This window comes from Pelmatolapia mariae, linkage group LG4 (genome assembly GCF_036321145.2).
Source record: "Pelmatolapia mariae isolate MD_Pm_ZW linkage group LG4, Pm_UMD_F_2, whole genome shotgun sequence".
Taxonomy (NCBI): domain Eukaryota; kingdom Metazoa; phylum Chordata; class Actinopteri; order Cichliformes; family Cichlidae; genus Pelmatolapia; species Pelmatolapia mariae.
Window position 1 is genome coordinate 30,391,031 of NC_086230.1, and position 21,235 is coordinate 30,412,265.

Sequence of the window (21,235 nt, forward strand, 5' to 3'; positions counted from 1 at the left end):
GGAATGACTCGCCTCGAGTGACTGCTGCAGGTACTATAATTTTTAGCACTTACACGTTGTCTTCATTTTTTGGCTCTGGAAGTTGCTGGCTGGCCTAGGCGGATAGACCACTGGTGCCATGCATAAGAAAAGACTGCTAGCCTGGTTAAAAGACGAGTAGATAAATAAATCCAGCACCCTGTAGATTCTTGTGATAGCAGGGATATATATTTGTAGAATTTTATCCCTAAGAACAACTTCTCAGCTTTGCATGATGAAACCAAAACTGGTTTAAACTACCAGCACGTCTCCGTTGAATGCTGATGCATCTGTTTTTCAGCCACTTTGATCGCGCAAGGTTGTAAAGTCGTTCAAATACTAAGTCAGGTGCCGCAAACAGGCACTGATTTGCTGAATGTCTTTATGGCACAGAACAAAGAGGATGCTTCTTGGGAAAATATCTTCCAGCGTGTTTATCCACTTCAGTAGACACAAAAAGAAATCCTCCAACTGAAGTAGAGAAATTGAGTTTGAGACAGCGAGCACTCTCGTTCTGAAAAACACCAGCTAACTTATCGCTAGCAGGAGATGTGAGAGTTGTTGTCTCAGCTGTGCTCTCATTTGTTTATGATAATAAACTGAAATATTAAGGTTTTTAAAATGAGAAAGTGGCATCTGTGTCTTTAGATACTGTGTGGCACAGACTGCTGTACTTACTTTCCTTTTTTACTCCTTTGACGACGCTCAGTTGAATGCTCTCTGCTGGAGAGCACGGGTCTGCTGGGTCTAAGTATGTAACTGTTGGCTGCCATGCTGTGCGGGCTGGGTGTGTACATGAATGTGAATGTAAGTCGGGGTGCTGGTGGGTTGTGGGAAGGAGTGAGTCGGCTGCTCAGCTGGCAGCCCCCATTTCTGCCTGCTTTGACATGTAGAAGCACTGCGATGGGCAAAAGTGCTGATGGTCAGAAAAGAAAGGGAGCGAGAGGCCGTTTCGGTCATGAATTATATATGGAGAGCCACTTTAAACAGCAACCCTGTCAACACATAATAACACCAGGCTGTGTTATAGCTGAAGTTACAGATACGGAGAATTAGCATGGGAGCTGGTAGGAGACGGAGGGCAGTGACGAAAACGATTCGTGTGCCCTTTTTTTCTCCCCCCATTTATAAAGTCACATGTTAACTTATGCCTTTATGTAGTCGCTTGTAAAGCATCACGTTGTTTCATTAAGGCCAGTGAGCAGATGTAAGTGAGGGGGAAAGGTCTGAGATGTAGCAAAACAAGTGTGGGTAGGTGTGTAGATGCACACGCGAGGTGTTGGTGTGTTAGTGTTGCGGCAGTGATAAGATTGGTATGTTAATGTGTGAAACCCCGCTGTTTGGAGTGTAACATTCAGAACAACAATGTCAGTCTTCCTCAGATCCTGTGGGAAAGGCATTTCTATTGACAATCCCATTAAAAGCTGACACATTTCCACTGTGGGAATAACAGCTAGCTTTCGGGCATTGTCTGCCAGGAATAAGGCTGTGAATTTCACTCCCTGTTCAAGCAGTAATAGGTATATTCTCTGCAGGTTGCCTCGGGGATTGTGTAAAAACCTGGGGTTTGGTTCGAGCTCATGTCTTGCTCTGTAGTAAGACATATGAGTGCAGGAAAACCCGCAGCCATGTTAAACTATCAATTAACAGGTAATGGAAAATTCATGATAATAAGAGAGAGGTAGATTTGTTTGGGGGGGGTTGTTCACAAGCTTCCTGTCATTAAAGCGCACTGATGCACTGAGGTGACCGCAGAATCTTTGCTGCCAACATATCCCCAAATCATACTGGATTAAATGATTATTTGATACATTTTTAAATGACTCAGGGCTTTCATGTTAAAATATTTACCTGCCTGGAAATGTAATTTCCTGCAGCAGTTGGTGCTGCACATCTTCTCCCTTATTCGGTGTGATTGCCGACTGGTAGGCATGTTTATCCGATTGCTTTAATTGGATGTGATACAGAGGTAAACATGTGTCTGGATTGGCCACGGCTGTACTAAATGCTGCACTTGGACAGAGAAGACATTATAACTGCCAGGGTCACTGCCAGCGTTCACCCTGCTGATCCTTCCTCAGCCCCAAAGTTCACGCTGTTCTCCTTAAGCAGCTAATGAAGTGCTGACACACTGGTTAACTCATAGAGACACAGTCTAACGAGGTCTGATTAAAAGCCTCCGAGCCATCTTCATCTTCATCTGCTAATTAAATACATAATAAACGACTTGGGAGATGCAGCCATGACGGTGTGATGGAGCGTTTAGATGTTAGGGCATGTGCATCAGCCTGCTTGTGTTTGCGTGTGTGTTTGTGGGCATGTTGCACGCATGTTTGTTTCCATGACAAAAAAAAAATGCTCACACTCCAGTTATAGTGCTTACTTGTGCATTTATAAGGGAGTGTGTCAAAAGTGCTATTTTTAGATCAAAGCTGCTGATAGCATTATTTTTCTGTTTGGAGAAAAAACGATGTAACATACATGTACAATACAAGGTAGAAAAACCATAAATCCACATAAGAAATCAAAATTTTGAGGTTTCTAGGAGCTGATACTTTGACTCGTTTACTGGAAGAAAAATAATCAGAACTTATAACAACAGTTTAATTGTTTGACTCATTTTTAAAAATTCTGTGGCGCATAATGGTAAAATAATCAGCAGATAAATTGTTAGTGAAAGTAATTGTTAGCTGCAGCCTGTTTTTATTTATTTTATATATTTATATAAGAGTTATAATTAATATTACGGGCCTATTTTACATTTGTTTAATTAAACAATCCAGTAACAGCAAAACTATTAATTGTGATGTTTAGTTGCATGAAAAGACCCATCAATCACCTTGGAGGTGATAGACACATGCAGGTTTCTATTTAAAATGTCAGTGTCTGAGGTACACTTTTGTTTACCGTTGGATTAAATAAGGATTATAAAACCACAATGTGTGTTTCTGATAATCGCTTTACACCAAGGATTTCTTTTGGTTTGGTTTCCAAACCCACAGAAAAACCTGCGATCAGTGGGGTTGCAAATAATTTTTAATTCAATAATTTCACAGTCACTAAAAGGTGAAGGTTTTCACCGTAGAAAAAAAATTGCTAGTATTGCTGGTAAGTTGTAGCTTTCAACCTGATTTAAATGTCCTCTTTAAAAAAATAACTTAATTCTTACTAATTTTGTTTGTGCGTAACGTGATTTTCTCTTTTTTTCTTATTACTGGGAGTAGCGTTATGTTAACAAATATAACATCTGCTTGAATGCTGCCAACTGAAAAAAGGGTTTCTTTGGGATGATTTAATTTTTACAGGAGTACAGGAGTCATCTGACAACTTCTTTAGATTCATCCCAGCATCTCTCCTGGAGCTCCTGCACCCTATTTGGGAACCACTGCCTTAGGCAATCACTGTAGTATTGATTAAACGTACAAGAAATATGCAATCAGTCAAACAAATGTGTTTACATTGATAACTCTGACAGCTGGGTGCTTGCATGTTTTCGTATTTTAGGGGTTTTTTTGTAAAGATTTTGAATCTGTCTCTTGGGTGGAGCTCCAGACAATGTCTTAGCAGACTAATTATGTTTTAATTAATTGACTGTGAAGTTTGAGGAAAATATGATGGAATTTCCCAAAGATGACACCTTCAGATTGCTTGTTTTGTCAGACCAACTATTCAAAACAGAAGATGTGCATTTTATTATCACACGTGATGTAGAAAAGCTGCCATTTCTCGCATTTTCCGAGCAAATGTTAAACATGCACTTGTTAAAATGATTAATCCGTACTCCTATGAAATACATTAATTTTCTTGTTATTGGCTAATAAATTATTCATCTTTTTCTGCTCGGCTCTTATGCACCAACTTCTCCATGACCCAAGTGACTACAGATTAAAGGGTACTGTGTTAAGGTTAATTAATGAGCTCAGCATTGGACAGACGCGCTGGCTGAACATCTGTGCTTGCTGTGCTTACATCGCTGATAGTGCAACCAAGATACAGCTGCAGGGATAAGACACAAACACACACACAGACACGCACACCACACAAGCTATTCTGGATACTCTTTGCTCCAGAGACACTGAACCTCCCACACTATTATACGTGTATATGAGTTCTGCTGAGGTCTTTGGGTGTGGGGGGAGGCTGGACCCTGTCTAGGGCTCATACGTGTTTGTGCAAATTTAGGAGACCTCTGGCGTCTTGGCTTTTTATATACAAGTTTAATGGAGTTTTCTGTGTATGTTTCTCACAGTACGGAGCAGTTGGTGGTGAAGATACTGAAAGCTTTGGACCTGCCAGCGAAGGATGCCAATGGCTTCTCTGATCCGTACGTGAAGATATACCTACTGCCAGACAGGAAGAAGAAATTCCAGACAAAGGTGCTTCTCACTCCTACCACACTCATCCTTAGTGGCAAACTGCTCGCTTGATGCTGTGGAAAAAGCTCACACAATAAAAGAATCCCCTTAAGATTTAAACAGCATCAGTTTTTTGTTTTCTCTCGGCCTGTTTCCTGATGCACTGATGACCCAGCCTTCCCGTGGAGAATCGTTACAGTTCAACTAATGTAATCTAATCTAATCTGGAGCATAATTTATTCAGGATAATGTTCTTCTGACTATTACAGGGCTCTGCTACTCAACTCCTGCGTGTTATTTTGGTGTTTGAGGACAGCTCAGTCAATATTTGAGTACATTCCGGGACATTCTGTACCAGGAAATGTACCCTTAGCCCTTGAAAAATTCTCCTCTCTTCTAATTTATTCTCTGTGGAAAAGCTCAGAACTTATGAGCTCTGCGGCCTCACAAATGTGAGTTGTTGTTCTCTGTGTTAGATCTATAAATATCACCAGTAGCGCCCTGTCTCTGAACTTGTGAATCTATGTAACATGTAAGAGAAAACAGAATTAAATGATGTGCGTTTAGCACCGCTCCTGCTTGTATGGGGGTTTCAAATTCAGTTTCACTAAAGACCACAATGGGAAATGAGAATCACATCAAGGCCCAGACATGCTTTAATCACGTCAAGGGTTATTGACCCTCGACCGGTCCACACAACAGTTTATTAGCCCTTATAACGTTTACTCAAAAAATAAATAAAAGATCTATGATCACGTAGCTCACCTGTATTATACAACCGAGGCGGCTGCTGTGAAACTGGCTGCTCATAGAAATGAAACTTGGCCTTACAGCTCCATCACTTTGAGATTGGGCTCGGAGAAACATAGTCGCTGTACTTGCATTTCAGTGCAGCAACTTTCTCAAGCCTCTGTTCCCAGTCTGTGACTCCATATCTCGGCTGGATTCAGCCGTCAAAATGACAAGGCAAAGGATGTTCTTTGAAAACACAAAATTGTCTCATGGAAATGGATAAAGGGGCCTCTCTTTACACTTGGCTATACTGCTGTCTAAAGCCCTGAAGATTATGGCTGTAAAACAGGGTTTGGGGCCTTGGTCTTTACTACAGACATTTCTCTGGATTTTTAAATTATATTTTGCTGTAAATGATGAAATCCCCAATTCTTTTCACCTAACTTTCTGGCCATGGAGTATTTTCACAGTGTCCACAGCTTCATCTTTGCTACAAGGTGGTTCTTTAGGGGCGGGGGGGTTGGTCTTTTTTATGCTGTGAAATATTTTCAGTCTTCATTCTCACATCATCTTAATCTCTCAGAAAACCCAAACCTTCCAGCTGATTGGTTAACGAGTGGCAGGATTAGTTTACCAAACACAAATGTGCAAATGAACATCATTGCCAGCACGCTGCGACTGGCTGAAGTTGGTCAAAGCTGGGCCGTTGGCATGTACGTTGCTGCAGCCTTGCACATGTATTTGTGCCACTCTTGCGGCACCCCACCGTGCGGCTGTTTCAGCAGGACAAAGCCCGTCCCCACGCCGCCAGAGCGGTGCAGGCCTTTCAGGACTACAAGGATATCCAGACAGTTCTTTTGCCATCATTTCCTAATATGTCTGTTGCTGAACACGTCTGGGACATGCAGGGTTGCACAGCTGCAGGCGTGCTTACATCACGTCCAGAGAAGGCTGTGCCTCCTATTAAATGCCTTCTATATAATACTATATGTTATAGTAGTACAATCTGTATTTCTTTTTGACTGTCACATTTTTGATTGTACTATTTTCAGTTAAATGTAGATTAAAGAATATATGTATATATATATTTAATCATTTTTAATTTTTCTTTCATTTTTTTGGAAATGGGGTTGTACTTTTGCCGTGTTGGGATAAAAAGAATCAAAGAGGGCTGGGAAAGTGAGAAAAATAAGCTTTCAGTGACAGTGAAGCTGTATGAGTTGGAAATTTCTCCCTTTTGTGTGACTGTCTCCAGCACATCAAAAGCCCCTTCAACCACTGAAAAGCATGAATGCTTCAGCCATTTGCATAATACGGCTCCTCTTTTGTTTGGAGTGTAGGTGATTGTTTAATTTCAATCACATCCTCATTAACACCGAATTTTTACACCACTCATATTTTGCAATGCTTTTATGCCTCCAACCGTTTTCAAAAAGAGAAACACAACGCCTCGATGTAGATGTTAGGGCTTGTGTTCGGGTTGCAGAACTCAAAGAGCCTCCATCAGCTGCCTGTTTAATCCAGAGCTAACAAGTAATCATCAAGTGCTAATAAGCCGAAGTGACAGAGCCGCTCACGCAGCCACAAAAGTTGGATTTGGAAAACTGTGTGCATCACATTTTAATTTTCACATGCTTTATAACATGACAGCATCCACATCAAATGCTTTCATAGCAAATAAATCCCACTGGCAAAACAGCAAATAGCAAATAGCACGACAAATTTACAAACGGAGCCCACGATATGCTGAGATGTGATGAGGAGGAAATTATAGCCGCCGTCTTTCCGTGAGACTGAATTGATGTGACACGAGATACGAGAGTTAAGGAAAGAACTGTGCGTGTTTGACAAAAAGAAAATATTGCGTTTTAAATCTAGTTTTTGGTCGTTATTTAATTTCACAACTATGATTGGGTCTTCCATCCCAAAGGGAAAGGTGAAATTCACTTTTCTCACCCTGGCAAAGGAACAAGGTCAGCCAGTGTGTTAGATGATAATTATGTGGCTCGAGGACATTTTAGCAAGCGCAGCACACTATTAATCACATCCCTCTGTCATGTTATCCTCTGTCCTGTTTTTGAAATAATGTCAGTCATTAACAAAAAAAGAAAGAAGTTGCTAATGCTTACAAGTCTGGGCTGACGTTGCTGTTTAGATTCACCCTTAAAGCTTTTAAAGCGCTCTGCTTTCTAATTTGTTTTGGGCAAAAGTGAAGAAAATCTGTGTGCTTTAGATAGGGAAACAAAAGAAAGCCCAGGATTGAGAAAAAACACCATAAACTCAAATTCAGCCAAAGTTTGAATACCAAAAAACAGTGCTAAGCTCTCGGTGTCAAAGATGTTGCTTTAAAACACAAGGATCCTGTAGATTACTGCTTTCAAGGAAGGAATTCTGAACAAATGCAGCTCAGTTTGAGCCTCCAAGGAAAGCATTTTGAAAGTTTTGCATTGCTTCATTCAAGTCACACATAAAAGCCAGAAGACAAACTTTGAAACATTCAGCAGGTCGTTTGATGATTTTTGAAGCCACAAAGCCTCAGTGACTCCTCTCCTCTGCTGGAAAAAAGAAAACATCCTGTTTGTTTGGTTGAAGAAATATAGTTGCACTTTGTGAAACAGCCTGAAAAATACATTTTACTTTGCGGCAGATTAAAATGATTTTTCATATATTCAGCAGAGGATTCTTGGTGCATTTTCAATAGAGCATTAAGAGTTGCCAAACAAACCGCTGGTTTTCTTGAATTTATCTTCAGAAATGTCTCATGTTTTTAACTGGAATGAAAGAATCAATAAAAAAGACTCAAATGTGAAAATAACTGTTATATATAAAAGAGTAAATCTGCAGATTAAAACAGAAAAAATTCCTTTGCAAATACTTATTATTCAGCATGAAAAGTTACAAATATAAAGAGAATCGGTAATAAAACAAAAAACTTCAAACAAACCAAACTTTGAGTATGACACATATTTATCAAGTACCTATTTATTATTTTATTTACAGGGTATTTTAATATTACATGTTAAGAAAAAATGAAGAGCTAGCCCTGCGACAGACTGGCGACCTGTCCAGGTGTACCCCGCCTCTCACCCAAAGACAGCTGTGATAGGCTCCAGCGCCCCCCGCGACCCTGAAAAGCGGAAGCGAATGGATGGATGGATGAAATTATGATATTAAAAATTGTTATTACTGTATTATAAATTAACACATCAGGTAACGGCCCTTAAAAAGATATAAGTCTGTAGCTACAGTGCAGTTCACCTATTACTAGTCTATCAAAGTAGTTCTGCATAATTATTAATTTAAAATAGTCTTTATTTATTTCGTCCTGGTATCGCCTCTCAGTTCAATAGCCTGAGTCGCACAAGCCTGGAGATTGTTTGATAATTGCCTGGCAACAGTCGGTTGCTAGGAGAAATGTGTATTCTCTGACCAGTTGGAAACTGGTTGCTGGCAGTGACTTGGTGAAATCGTTTGCAAAAAGGTATATAATGCTGCACTGAAAAAGTACTTGTGATTCCTTTGGTTGCAACCAGGTTCCTGCAGTTGCCCATCGTCTGCATTTCCCCACATGTCAATTACTCACCTAGCAACTGATTTCACTCAGCAGCCTTCAGAAGTTGCCAACAATTCTGTAGGCATGTGGGACTAAAATAAGCCATACTAGTGCCCTTCAAGCCATTTTTTTCCAGGAGTAGTCTGAGGCAGGAACTACTGGCTTATAAGTATTCCTTGCACTTATTTGATACCTTAATAACAGAAGGTAGCATACAATTTCATCAGGTTAAATGTGTTTTGAGTAATTCTAGCTGATGGAATTGGCATTGCTTTTTACTGACAGCATACTATTGAGAGACAGCAATGAAAATATAGGCAGTGGCACTCTTATTACAGTGCAAGTCCAGGGTGTGTGGGCTGTAAAATATAGTAGTCCCTTGCAACCCTTTCGTTCCCCGTTCCCACCTGAAAAATTTTTACCTACCTATTAATTATTTCATTACTACAATACGAGTACAAGATATTTACGCTGTATTCTTCCAGCTATGATCTAAACAGTAAATTCTGTCTGTCTTTCAGGTCCACAGAAAGACCTTAAACCCAGTGTTCAATGAGACATTTCAGTTTGGCGTGCCGCTGAATGAGCTACATTCCAGGAAACTGCATTTCTCTGTGTACGACTTTGACCGCTTCTCCAGACACGACCTGATAGGCCAGGTAGTGGTGGACAACCTGCTGGACTTCAGCGAGGGCAGCGGGGACAAACCCATCTGGAGGGACATTGTGGAGGGCACTGCGGTAAGAAATAACCCAAAATAGACATGTTCATTTGGAGGAGATGCCCACTGTAGATTAGATTTGATGAAATTTGAATGAGCCTGGTGGTGCATTTGGGCCGTTGCAGCTGCAAATTATGGGCCAAAGCTGTGATAAATAGAACTGAACCAGAAATGGAGCCTATCAAACCTGACAGCTTCTATTTGAGATTTAAGGCAGAAGTGGGTGCCGTAACGTTACAAAAATGAATCTCAATTTTGGCCTCGGAAGAAAGAGAAAACAAATATAGCTGTATGAAGGTACAAAAAGGTAGACATAGACACGAGGTGAGTCAGAGTTATTACACCTGTTTATCAATAGTTCTTATTTTTATTGCATTTTAAACCTTTGTTTTTTAGTTCAGCTTAGTTTCAGTTTTGGTCATCTCAGTTTTGTTTTTATCAAAACAAGCTTATGCTCACATATAAGTGCATAATGTTCCACCAGTTAAATGTTATTTTTATATCAGTTAACTAAAATGTTTCAATATTTATTAAACGGTTAACATATTGGGAAGTTGAAAGAAGGAAAAAAAGGACCTGCACTGTTTGTTTTTCATGTACTTTGCTGCTTCAGTTTTAGATTTTTTTTTCATGTCTCTATGACAAAGAGAAAAACAATCTCAAGGATTTTAGAACTTTCAATAACTCAAACGTTTAACAAAACCTTTGGCCGTCACTGTCTTGTATTTCCTGTTGGACAAAAGATGCAGTGAAAAGGTTTATGGCCCTGAAAGTAAAGCAACAATTGACTGACATGCCATGAATTGTTTGCATTTTTCAAATAATGACAACAAAAGTGCAGTAAACTGAAAAAAGTAGTAAATCCTTGGCTTTTAACTGCGTGAATTCTCTCGGGTACACTTGCACACAGTAATTTGCAGGTAGGTTATCGAGCAACTGGAAGAACGTGCCACAGTTCTGTGGATTCAAGTTGTCTCTGGTGCATTTTTGTCTTAATGTAATCCCAGACCCACACCATCTGTTTGTTGTTCTGGTGACTCGAGATAGTTCTTTAGGATTCTGTTCGTTTGGGCTCGTTGTCCTGCTTCAGACATAATTTGAAGCCAGTCGGACATTTCTCTGATGGTCATGTATGATGTAATCTCTCCCCAGATCTTTGCACTGTTAAATGCATTTCCCTGAGAGTACAGAATTATGTTAACAAAAAAAATAACATTCAGTTACCAAAATGACAAAAGCATGAAAAGCCACAATATTTTTACTCTTAAAGACAGCCACTTACTAAATATGTGGATATCTAAATACCTGAATTCTTTTTACTTTGAAAATCATTTTCTGAATTGATGCAGTTTGAATTTAATGTCATTAAAAGTTTCAAATATTTGATAAATAATAATAAAAGATGCTTTAAGGCTTCTGCAGTTAAACTGGACAATTTTTGGACCGAGTCAAGAATGTTTTATTACTCAGGTTTTGCAGGGGAAATTAAGACTCAAATACTAACACATGTCAGAATCATCTAAAATAAACCCAGCTTGTATTGTATATGTAGGAGGAGGAGAAGTATAGAAATGGTACAGAGCGGAAATGGCCTGCAGCACAGATTAATTCGCAGTCTGGTAAAGTAACAAAGCAGCTCAGAAGAGTCCAGATAGATTACTGGAAGGGCAATGCTAGCCACTTCCAAACTTTATATTAGGCAATGTCCAAGTAGATTTATATGAAATATTCATAGAAGGCTATTAGCAAATTAGATGGAGCAGAGTCTTAAAAATTTTTTGGCATGGGGCTTTAATTTATTAAGTAAGTTTAAAGCATCAGCGTCATCGGCGTATTTCAGTGTTTCACTTTGGGAAGTATTGATTAGTGAGCCTCAAAGCCACTAAGGAGCCATCGCACCACCGTGTGATCTGAATACCACCGGTGTCATTACCGAGGTGCCACTGAGAGCACGGGCAGATCAGCAGATAGCACTAGAGGCAGAGATATAAAAAGCCCACATGTCGTTGCTTGTATTTAACTCTTTCCTAGTCAGGGACTTCAGCAGATCGGTGTATGATTCATTTACAGTGACAGCATTTCCCCCGTGCCCAAACACTCCTGCTGTCCACATCGGGACACCTGCTGTCGCGCGCTGTCAGTCACAGATCTAACTCGTTTCAAGCACAGATAGCAAACCACAGAATTCTTATCTCTGTGTTTCTGATGCTACGTGTGATCTGTCTGACCTCGCCCCATTTCTGATCTCTGTTTGCGTGTATATTGACCTACAGGAGAAGGCCGATCTCGGGGAACTTAATTTCTCGCTGTGTTACCTGCCCACTGCAGGCAGGCTCACCGCTACAATCATCAAGGCCACCAACCTCAAAGCCATGGACCTGACTGGTTTCTCAGGTAAAGAATTAACGCATTCACACACATCATGCTGCTGCAAGACCTCCAGCAAGCACTCTGACTGGAAACTCATTTAGAGGAAAAATATGACAGAAAACAGCTTAAGCACTGTCTGCAAAAACAGCTGCTGGTGATATATGTTGCTTCCCTGAGTGCTTTTAGCTTTATATCTTGATCTGACTGATCACTGGCCAGATGTATACCATAATAACTGGCGTGAAGCCCTGTAGAGATATTTTTCTCCTGTGGGTAAACATCACTGGTAAACATGGTGTTAGATCCTTTTTCGATAAAATAGTCATTTACATGCCATTTAGCAACAAATGAAGAAGAAAGTCTTCTCCAGCAGAGGCCGCCGCCGCAGATCGGTGTAATGCAGCTTTGTAACACATGACGGAGGACGCCAACTCCTCTTCCGTTACCGTTATCTCCACTTTCAATAAAACCAACAAGCGTGCATAAAAAATGTTGTCAGAAAGGAATTCCCCAAAACCTAATAAATTACTTACAGGAGCAGACGTAGCGTGACGAGGCAAATTACTACAAATCTTTGCTAAATATTCCCTGAATATATAGAGCATCACCAGATTGACTGTATTTAACTGTGTGACCAGAGCTTCAAGGGGTAGAGGCACCTCAACTATCTGACCTGAAGGCGTTGCAGACATAGAAATGCGAATCCAAATTCTGATATTTAATTAACAATTATATTAAAAAGAGATTTTAGTTATCCTTCACTTAAAGGCTTGATGATTGCCCTCTCAGATTAAACGAGATCTGAAATGTTAATGATCGCACGCTGCTATTGTTCCTCGCTGATCCCGACATGATTGCGGGCCCGGAAAGATGCTTAAACGTGGCATAAAAACAGAGTCGTGTGGGTGGGTGTGTTTTCCTTGGCTGCTGTCACCAAGCTGCACATGTTGAATGGATAACTGAGGTGATTCAACCTGTGCTGCTTTTCTCCCTTTGTGTTCTTAATCCAGCTTTGCCAAGGTGACTTGATTTTCATGCCTTTTATGCGTTACAGATGCGGATACCTGTGAACATAATACCTAACAGCATTCACAGGAGTCCCCTCTTATCTTATTCTCTCTGCTTCCACCCCCTGCTTCTCTCTGGCTCTCTCCACCTCTTTCTTCTTCTGCTCCTCTCCACGCCTCCCCCTCTTCCTTTTCCCACCACCTGCTTTCTTTCCCTTCCCATCTTCCTTGTTCTCCCCCCCTCCCCGTTCTCTGCTTCAGATCCGTACGTGAAGGCCTCTCTGGTATGTGACGGGCGGAGGCTAAAAAAGAGGAAGACCTCCATCAAGAAGAACACGCTGAATCCCACGTACAACGAGGCGCTGGTGTTTGACATTCCCAATGAAAATATAGAAAATGTATCCATCATCATCGCAGTGATGGACTATGACTGGTGAGCACGCTGAGGTGTTATTATAGTGAAGCATGCTCCAGGGGATTTCAGATCAATTCAAGCGTTGCTGTGAAGTAGCTGCTTATTGAATGTGCGCTTTTTGCGCATGAGGCGCGATGCTGCTTTTGGGTCATCACATTTTGACGCGCTGCAGCTGTGTTGAACACGGTGAGGGCCCCCTTGTGAGTCAGCCTCCTTGTGGATGTTCCCTGTTTTACATAGACGGGCACCTCATGAATAAGAATGATTTATGCTAATGGCGAAGAAGGAAGTGTAACCCTGCCAGTGTTGGGCTGTCTGACGCTTGCAGCAACACTTGGCTGCTTGATGTGTTTGTGTACAAATGCGCCGCCTCCCTATTATGTAGCCTGCCCTCCATTTGGCATCTCTATAGGTGTGTGCTTTTGTATGTTTGTGCTCATGCCTGCTTCCTCACTGACAGAGGTTTTATACAGGGCTGTGTGTATTTGTGAGCTGCTATTCAATTTCCTTCCTCAACCGCTGTATTCTTTTCCCAATACTCAAGGTTGATAAATGAGACTCTGTGGCTGCTTCTTACAAGCCCTGTCTCCCTCCTTCTGCTTTTCTAATCCCTCTCTTCAACCGTTTCCTTTTCTAACTGCTTGTTTTTCTCTCTCTGTCTCTGTCTCTCCCATCCTCGCTTCCACCCCTTCTGCCCTTGCTGCGTATCAGCATCGGTCATAACGAGGTTATAGGGATGTGTCGTGTAGGCAGCGAAGCTGAAGGTCCGGGGAGGGAGCACTGGGCTGCCATGCTGGCCAATCCTCGCAAACCAATAGAGCACTGGCATCAGCTTGTGGAGGTAATGAGCATACGACCGTGTGAGTCTATGCGTGTGCATCCATGTGCATTCACTATCAGTACATATGCTTGGGTGCTGAGCATAACTATAATAATTTATACCATATGATGATAATTATTTAGCATTAGCATAGTAACAGTGACATTAGCATAGAAGAAATGGTACAGTTTGAGTGGAAGGAGTAGCAGTGATGGAATAATTACTCAGCTTTTGTTTAAACTCTTCCTCTCTGATGGTCCCAGGCAGTATTTGTTATTAGAGCACCGACAGGCTGCAGAGCATGACACATTCACTTAAGAAGCCGTATAATATTAGCTTGACTTAAAGTGAAGCAGCTGTTGCTGAATTTCATATTTGTTGCAGTGGATTTGGTACAGTGGGCTCACAAACATCAGCGTTGCTCTCTTTTATAGATTTTATTAGGTCAAATTTGAAAGGTTAAATTCTCAGTATTTGCTGGAGTCACTCTGGAACGGTGGTAAGATTAAGAGGACTATTTGCATTTCAAAGTTCTTGACCAAACGTCTCTATTCCACTGAGCTCAGAGTTGTTTAGGTTTTGCCACTGTTAGTGATTATATTTGGGAATCTATTTTCAGGTGGAAATGTCAAACAAAAGCAAAGGCCTTTAGAGGTCTAGAAAAAGAAGCAAAATAAAATTCAAAAACATTCTACCATAGGTAAGAGGTAATAACAAATACTGCCTGGGAACATATGTACTTACATATGAGAGTTAAAAGTAATTATTACGCAGGATGTACCATTGTGTGAAACACCTCCTAATCTCTATAATGCATAATTATATGTAGATAAGCTTAGATAAACTTCATCATTTCCAGCAGACAGACTTTCTTATCTTTTCTGAGTCAGGTAAGCTGTTTCCCTACACTGCTCACATCCACCATATGAAACAACAGCTGCTGGCTCTTTCATATTTACGTATATACCTCACACACTGTTGCACTGTTCCTTTAAAGTGGCAGTTCACCCCAAACTAAACCTACATGTTTGCCTCCGTCATGTAGTGCTGTTCATCCATTTGAGTGAGTCATCCAGTTTTGGAGATTTGACTGTTGACTGTAGAAATGTCTGGCTTCTGCCTGCTTTGCCTTTGATGTGCTGAAAAAGAGCCATATTGAAAAACTCTGCAGAAATGTCTTTTTTTGGAAGACATGCACTGGTTATTCAGGAAAAAAAATCCTCAAACCTGAGCGGCTTCATGTAGGAGCCATTTTCTTTCTATGAAACAACACCTGCCAGCCAGAGGAAGCGTACAGCCAGCTAATGTTACAGCTCAGCTGAGTGAGACGCCTTTAATGTTTGCATCCTGCCATGCTTTCACAAGCGTGAGCCTCTCGTCACAGGTAGCTGCACCCTTCCCTCTGCTACGGTTGGTGTAGTTTAGTAGACAGAAAAAAAGCATCTCTTTCAATTTCTGGAAAATTACATCTTTTTCTGTGAATTTTCAACTCTTTTTAGTTTTTTATTTGTTGCCTCTACTGGAGGGTTTTGCATGACTCAAAGATCCTTTTGTGTCTTTTACCGGAGTTTGCAGTACCTTAGTTAATCCTCTGTGTGAAACAAGCCTTTTTGGCAGTCTTACTTTGAAGCAATCCCTCCTTTTAAGCCAACTTTTTCTGATTGGCTACTCCTTATACACAGAAGGGTTGGCCAGTAGAAAGAATATCTGAAATCAAGTGTTTAGAGACGTCTGAGGTGTCATCTAAAGCCACCATATTAAAGAAAAGGCAGTCTGTACAGCTGGACACCAAAACAATAGCTAAACAGCACTGCAAGCCACAGATAAAATATGTGTTAGATTTGGAGATTAACTAAAACCTTAAATACTATTTTGAGAAAAAAGTCGAAATGTGAAGATTAAAGCTGTCGTTTCAAGTCAAACGACTGCCAACTCTCTACAAAACGCCTCGTGTACATGAGTCAGTGAAATCGTACTTCAGTAATGGTTTCCGTAGCAAAGAAATGATTTTTCTTTTAGCACATACACACAGTGTGGTGATAAGTATAAGGACATTGAAGAGATGCAGAAAGCTGCATCTGGTCAGAACAAAAAAAACACACAAACTTGGATGAGTTGGCCAGATTTGTACAAAATTAAATAGTCGGGAATGGACAGATGCAAGGATGTCGATGTTTACAACCCTCGTGCAATAAAGAGAATGTATGTTGTGTCACAAGACGCAATAAGACAGCCGATCAAGTTGCTTCAATAACTCTACACGTGGCATTTTGCAGAGGGCATATCAGCCGTGGCAGCTGTTAATAATTTTTTTCCTTAATGTTTCCCTAATACTGCGTTGCACTGTAACTCTGTGCATAAGACATAAGCAACTACACTTTTCACCTAAAAGTATGATAGTCAAAGTAAGATTAGTAGCCGTGGTACTTCAGCATAATGTATAAAATTTACATTTTCTTTTTCCTTTTTTTAACTGAATATATTAAAAGTGTTTTCTTTGTCACAAAGAATTAACATAATTGTCAAATGTATTCTTCCTTGCAGGAAAAAGCAATCGGTACATTTGTGTCAAAGAGTTCCACCGCATCCTCCCCAAAGCCACACATCGTGGTGGACAGTCCCCACTCCGATTAGAACTGTGAGTCTCTCCTGACTTTGTTCTTTCCACACCATGGTTTCTGAGCATGCTATTATTTTCTTGTCATCAGGATATCGTCATTTGTATCATCACTCCGGTAGCAATAAAATATCTCCTGGAGTTCAGCTTATAAAGTGGATGCAATTTTTTTTTTAATCTGAAAGTGTAGTACATATCTACAAAATGTGCAGCAGATGCTTCTCCAGACAGATTTACACTGGAAAACTAGTCAAGTCTTTAAAAGCATGACCTAACTGGGAATGTGTGATAAAGTGGAAGCTGTGGAGCTGTCAGATGTAGGAGCTGTAAGGCAGAGGCATGTGTATAATCTCGATGTTATGGGTTATATAATGCATCTCCCCCTCCTCCCTACAAACGTACAGTACTGCGTGCTGTTTATATCTTCTCGACCCCCCCCCCTCCCTCCCTCTAACTCACACTCTTCCTTAATCTGCTTCTCTCCCCTTATTCCTTCTTTCCTCAGGTCATTATCATCTCTACAGCTCCAGACTTTGCTTTCTTTCTTCTCATCTGTGAATAATTCTCTCCATCAAAGAAAGAGAGACGTGGAGACACTGCTAGTGTCCAACTGCTAGTGCTGTTCTGCTCCTGCTAATGAATCCTTCAACTCCTGTGCTGTCTTTACTGAGCTGGAGGGGGGAAAAATCAGCTCCATCCATCACAAGCTACACTTTTGAGCATCAGACTACACATTTACAAACACATGTGGACACTTAACGGTACAGTGGACTGAAATCAGGTGTACATTTTGGGATCTAGCGAGGAAACACCCACACACACACACACACACACACACACACACACACACACACACACACACACACACACACACAAATACACAAATACAGAGTTTGTAGTATGTGAGTAGTCCATGTGTGCTTCAGATTAGTGTAGTATTTCATCTAGAAGGAGTGTGACGTGACAAACTTTTTCTCTCTTGAAAACTAAAAAAAGTCTAAAGGAAGCCATCATAGAATGGTCATTTCAAACAGGACCAAAGGTTCATGCCCTTGTACAGACTACAAAAGAAGAAAATCCTTATGTCAATATTTTTCTTTTAGTGTACAGTATATGCCGTACTGTATAGGAATACATCTCATGTAGTACTAGCAGGACGAAGTATCCACCGTGGATACTCTCGGCCATTTTGGACGCCTTCTCCAGGGTTCCTACCCTCTGGTTTCAGAGTTAACTCGCTTATTTTCCCCAGAGGAAAGACGACGAGGCATCCAGTGGTCTTTATTGATGTCAGAAGAGCGAAAAATGAGGACAGACTCATTGGTCTAAGCATGTTACATAGCCTTGAAATGTGTCCCTCTTCCTCATGCTTTTTGTCACAGTCCTCATGGTGCTCGATAGTATTTTTTAAATTATTTTGCTCTGTCATTTGTGTGAAGCAGTATACATGCAACCATGCGGAAATGAGTTTATTCATGCCATTTTTTTTTACGGTCCACTGACGATGAGATGATGCGAGACACGAACTATTTGATCGACACTGGCTTTCAGGCCAAATCGCCAGACTTTTACTAATGTAGGACAAAACGGGTTCAACGAATCCTGGCTTTAGGATTGGACCAGCATCTGTTTGGAGTGCACTAGCTGGAGGATGTATCCCACACTGAAGGATATCACCACTCTAATTTATTTTTCAATCATTCCAGGACAATGTGTTTTTTGTTGTTTTTTTTCCTCAAGCTTCAATTGACAAAATTATTAGTCCATATCATGTCACCGACAAGACTTTAGGAGGACACACACGTCCGTGTTGCTTTTATTAGTGTGTGTTTCTGTGTTTGTGGGCGTGTTTGTTTTGTATCGTGCGCGTCTGTGCGTGTGTGTATGCCTGTGTGTCACTGTGACCTTGTGTGTGACACGTTTTTGTGCTCACCTCCTCCTTTTCCTCCTCCTCCTCTCCCGTGTCCTTTTCCTGTCTTGCCTCCCTCGCTCCTCGAATCCCGGCATCCACAGACTGTGAAAAGCGCGTCTTGGAGCCAACTTTGTGTTGTGTCTTTACAAGGAGCTATTTTCTGTGTGTGTATGTGTGTGTGTGTGTGTGTGAGTGAGTGAATGTGTATGTACTATACGTGCCTCATTGCACTAGGTGGGGAAACACTGTCTTTCATAGACATTAGTTTGTATTGTCTATGTCGTCTCTGAAATCAGCTGCCAATCATTCAGCCCTTCTCTCCTCTCTCACCCTTTGCCTGATGTAAGTAACTGTGTTGATTGTGTACTTCTTTCAGTAGTTTGTGTACTGTATGTCCGAGGGAAAATCAGGACGGCGTTGGGATTGATCATTTTAATTGTTGGGTGTGTTTTGATTACATTCATGAGAAGGAAGACAACAAAAAATAAAAGGTTTAAGGAAAAAAAAACAGATCAAGATAAATTTAGATCCCCATAAAGGCGAGACATCAGGGAGGAGGTGTTGTGAGAAACGAGCGCTTGAAATATCTGCACTATTTGTGTAAACCGATACAGACTTTTCAAAGCCATGTCTGTCACCACACTGTAACCTCAGCAAAACAGTACAACACCTCACTGCAGCTACTTGTATTGTTGCCATTTCAGTCTCATCCTCACGTGCACAAACACACACGCGTGTGTATTTTGTGCGTGCAGTTTGGGGATTGGGGGGGGGGGTCTAGTTTTCCTTTGGATCAATGAAGGTAGCAGGAGGTTATAATTACATCTGAAAGTATTTTGTGTTGTTTGTCAGATGGGGGGTTATTGATCAGCTTGTATAAGTAGATATGGTATTGATCCATCGGTCTAGAGGCCCCATAAACTCTCCTCCTTTCCCAGCCTCTCTCCTTCTCTCTCTGCTTGTGTCTACCCTATTTAGCCCTAGTGTTACTGCCTTGTGATAGATTGCAAAACTCATACTGGAGCCAGCACATTCCCTTATTCTCCTCCTCCCTCTGTCCGCCTACCCCCCCACCCCATCTAAACCCCTCCCTTTCTGTTTCTGTCTGTCTGATTACTCATTTTCTCCTCCAGCAATCCTTACCTTTCCTCCTGCAACTCTCCATCACCTAACCATTTTTCCTGCTCTACTTTTTCCTCCCCAGTTCCTTCAGCTTTCTCACCCCCCCCCCCCCCCCCATCTTGCCCTCTTTCTTTCTCTCTGTGTATGACAACCCCACCCCACCCTTTCCGTCCTCCTCCCTATTCTCCCCCTCGCTGTCTTCTCTCGTTTGTGCAGTTCCGAATGGTCATGGGGAAACATGTTTGCATGCTTATATTAACATGAATGATGTCAACTTGATGCAATGAAAATTATATAAGTGATGCTTTAAGCAAAATCTGACAAAGAACTTGATACTAATACTACTAATGACGACTAAAAGGAGATCTAGCAGATGTTTATCTCTGTGGTCAAAAACGACACTGAAGAAAAAGGATTGTTTATGCTGTATTTATCTTTCTCGAATTGGTATTCCTTTTGATTTTCATTTGTTCTTTTTATATATAATTTATTCAAGAGGTTTACTTTTTTATTGGTTAATGCTGAGTATTTTGATTGAGAGGTTAAGCCAGGGCGATCGTTTCAGTCGAGACAGCTGTACCAGGTCGCAGGATGTCTGTGAATGTGTAAGTAACAGTGTGGCTGAAGTAATGATCATGGAAATAAAGGATATGTATCATCCAGCCTCGTGTTTCTTACTTCCCTTGATGCACTGGGCTGTCACAGATGCCAGGCAGTGTGCTACGTGCTATATATAATATACAAACTTCACAAACTTCTGAGCATTTCACATGTCCACAGTGTATATAGAAGGTAAGACCTGGATAGAGACTGCCTGAACCCAACTTTTTTTATTTATTTTTTGAGTTTTCGGACTTTCAGCTGTGCATTACGTCGCATGTAATTATTCAGCCACTTTGTCATGAATTCTTTATTGTGGCCACATTTTGCCTAAATGCAAAGTGGAGCACCATCGCCTGCCCTGTGTGCGCACCCACATTTGCACTCCTACTTCTATTTTGTCTCCCTTTCTTTTAGAAAAATCACTCATATCATTTGTCATGTGGTTATTATCCCTCGTTAAAGCCCACCAGCAGCAAGCTGCACCTCCGGTGTTTCGGCAGAAAGCAGAGTGAGGAGGAAGAGGAAGCTCAGATGTGCAGAGGAATGACAGAGAGGGAGGATTAGGGGGGGATTAAACAAATGAAGGAGGATGAAGAGCCACAGAATGCCAGCGAGGAAGAGAACAGGAGGAGGAGGAGAACACAAATGGGAAAACCTGGAGGAGAGAGGCGATAGCTGCGTGCAGTCTGTGTGGAACTGGAGACAGGAGGAGGTGGAGGAGGCTAGTTCTGTATATAGACACACTCATAAAGGGGCACCTGCAGCATACTGACAGTGTTAACAGTTCAAGAAGAGCAAAAAACACACACACACGTGACATCGACCAGTTAGCACAGCTTTAATGGGCTACGCTCTTGAGCAAAAAATGAGAGGAGGGGCTGGGTGGGGGGGTGCTGTCTCCATGGCAACTTTCCCACCGTGTAAAAAAAAATCATTTAGTTGGAAAGACATTTCACTCAGTTCACTGAACTGAAAGAGGCAGAGAGGAGG

At 41.3% G+C, this 21,235-nt stretch overlaps 1 protein-coding gene across 2 annotated transcripts in view; it reads left to right on the forward strand.

Annotated features, from left to right (window-relative positions):
* The window catches only part of syt3 (synaptotagmin III), a 41,635-nt gene extending 21,347 nt beyond the window's left edge, over positions 1–20,288 (forward strand). For both annotated transcript variants that reach the window (XM_063472389.1, XM_063472390.1), the window contains 7 exons: positions 4,268–4,394; positions 9,180–9,398; positions 11,653–11,773; positions 13,018–13,189; positions 13,883–14,012; positions 16,536–16,629; positions 17,114–20,288. In XM_063472389.1, coding sequence (XP_063328459.1) covers positions 4,268–4,394; positions 9,180–9,398; positions 11,653–11,773; positions 13,018–13,189; positions 13,883–14,012; positions 16,536–16,625 — 859 coding nt within the window. In that variant the 3' untranslated portion in view covers positions 16,626–16,629; positions 17,114–20,288. The remainder of the gene's footprint in view (positions 1–4,267; positions 4,395–9,179; positions 9,399–11,652; positions 11,774–13,017; positions 13,190–13,882; positions 14,013–16,535; positions 16,630–17,113) is intronic.
* Positions 20,289–21,235: the final 947 nt, after the last annotated feature.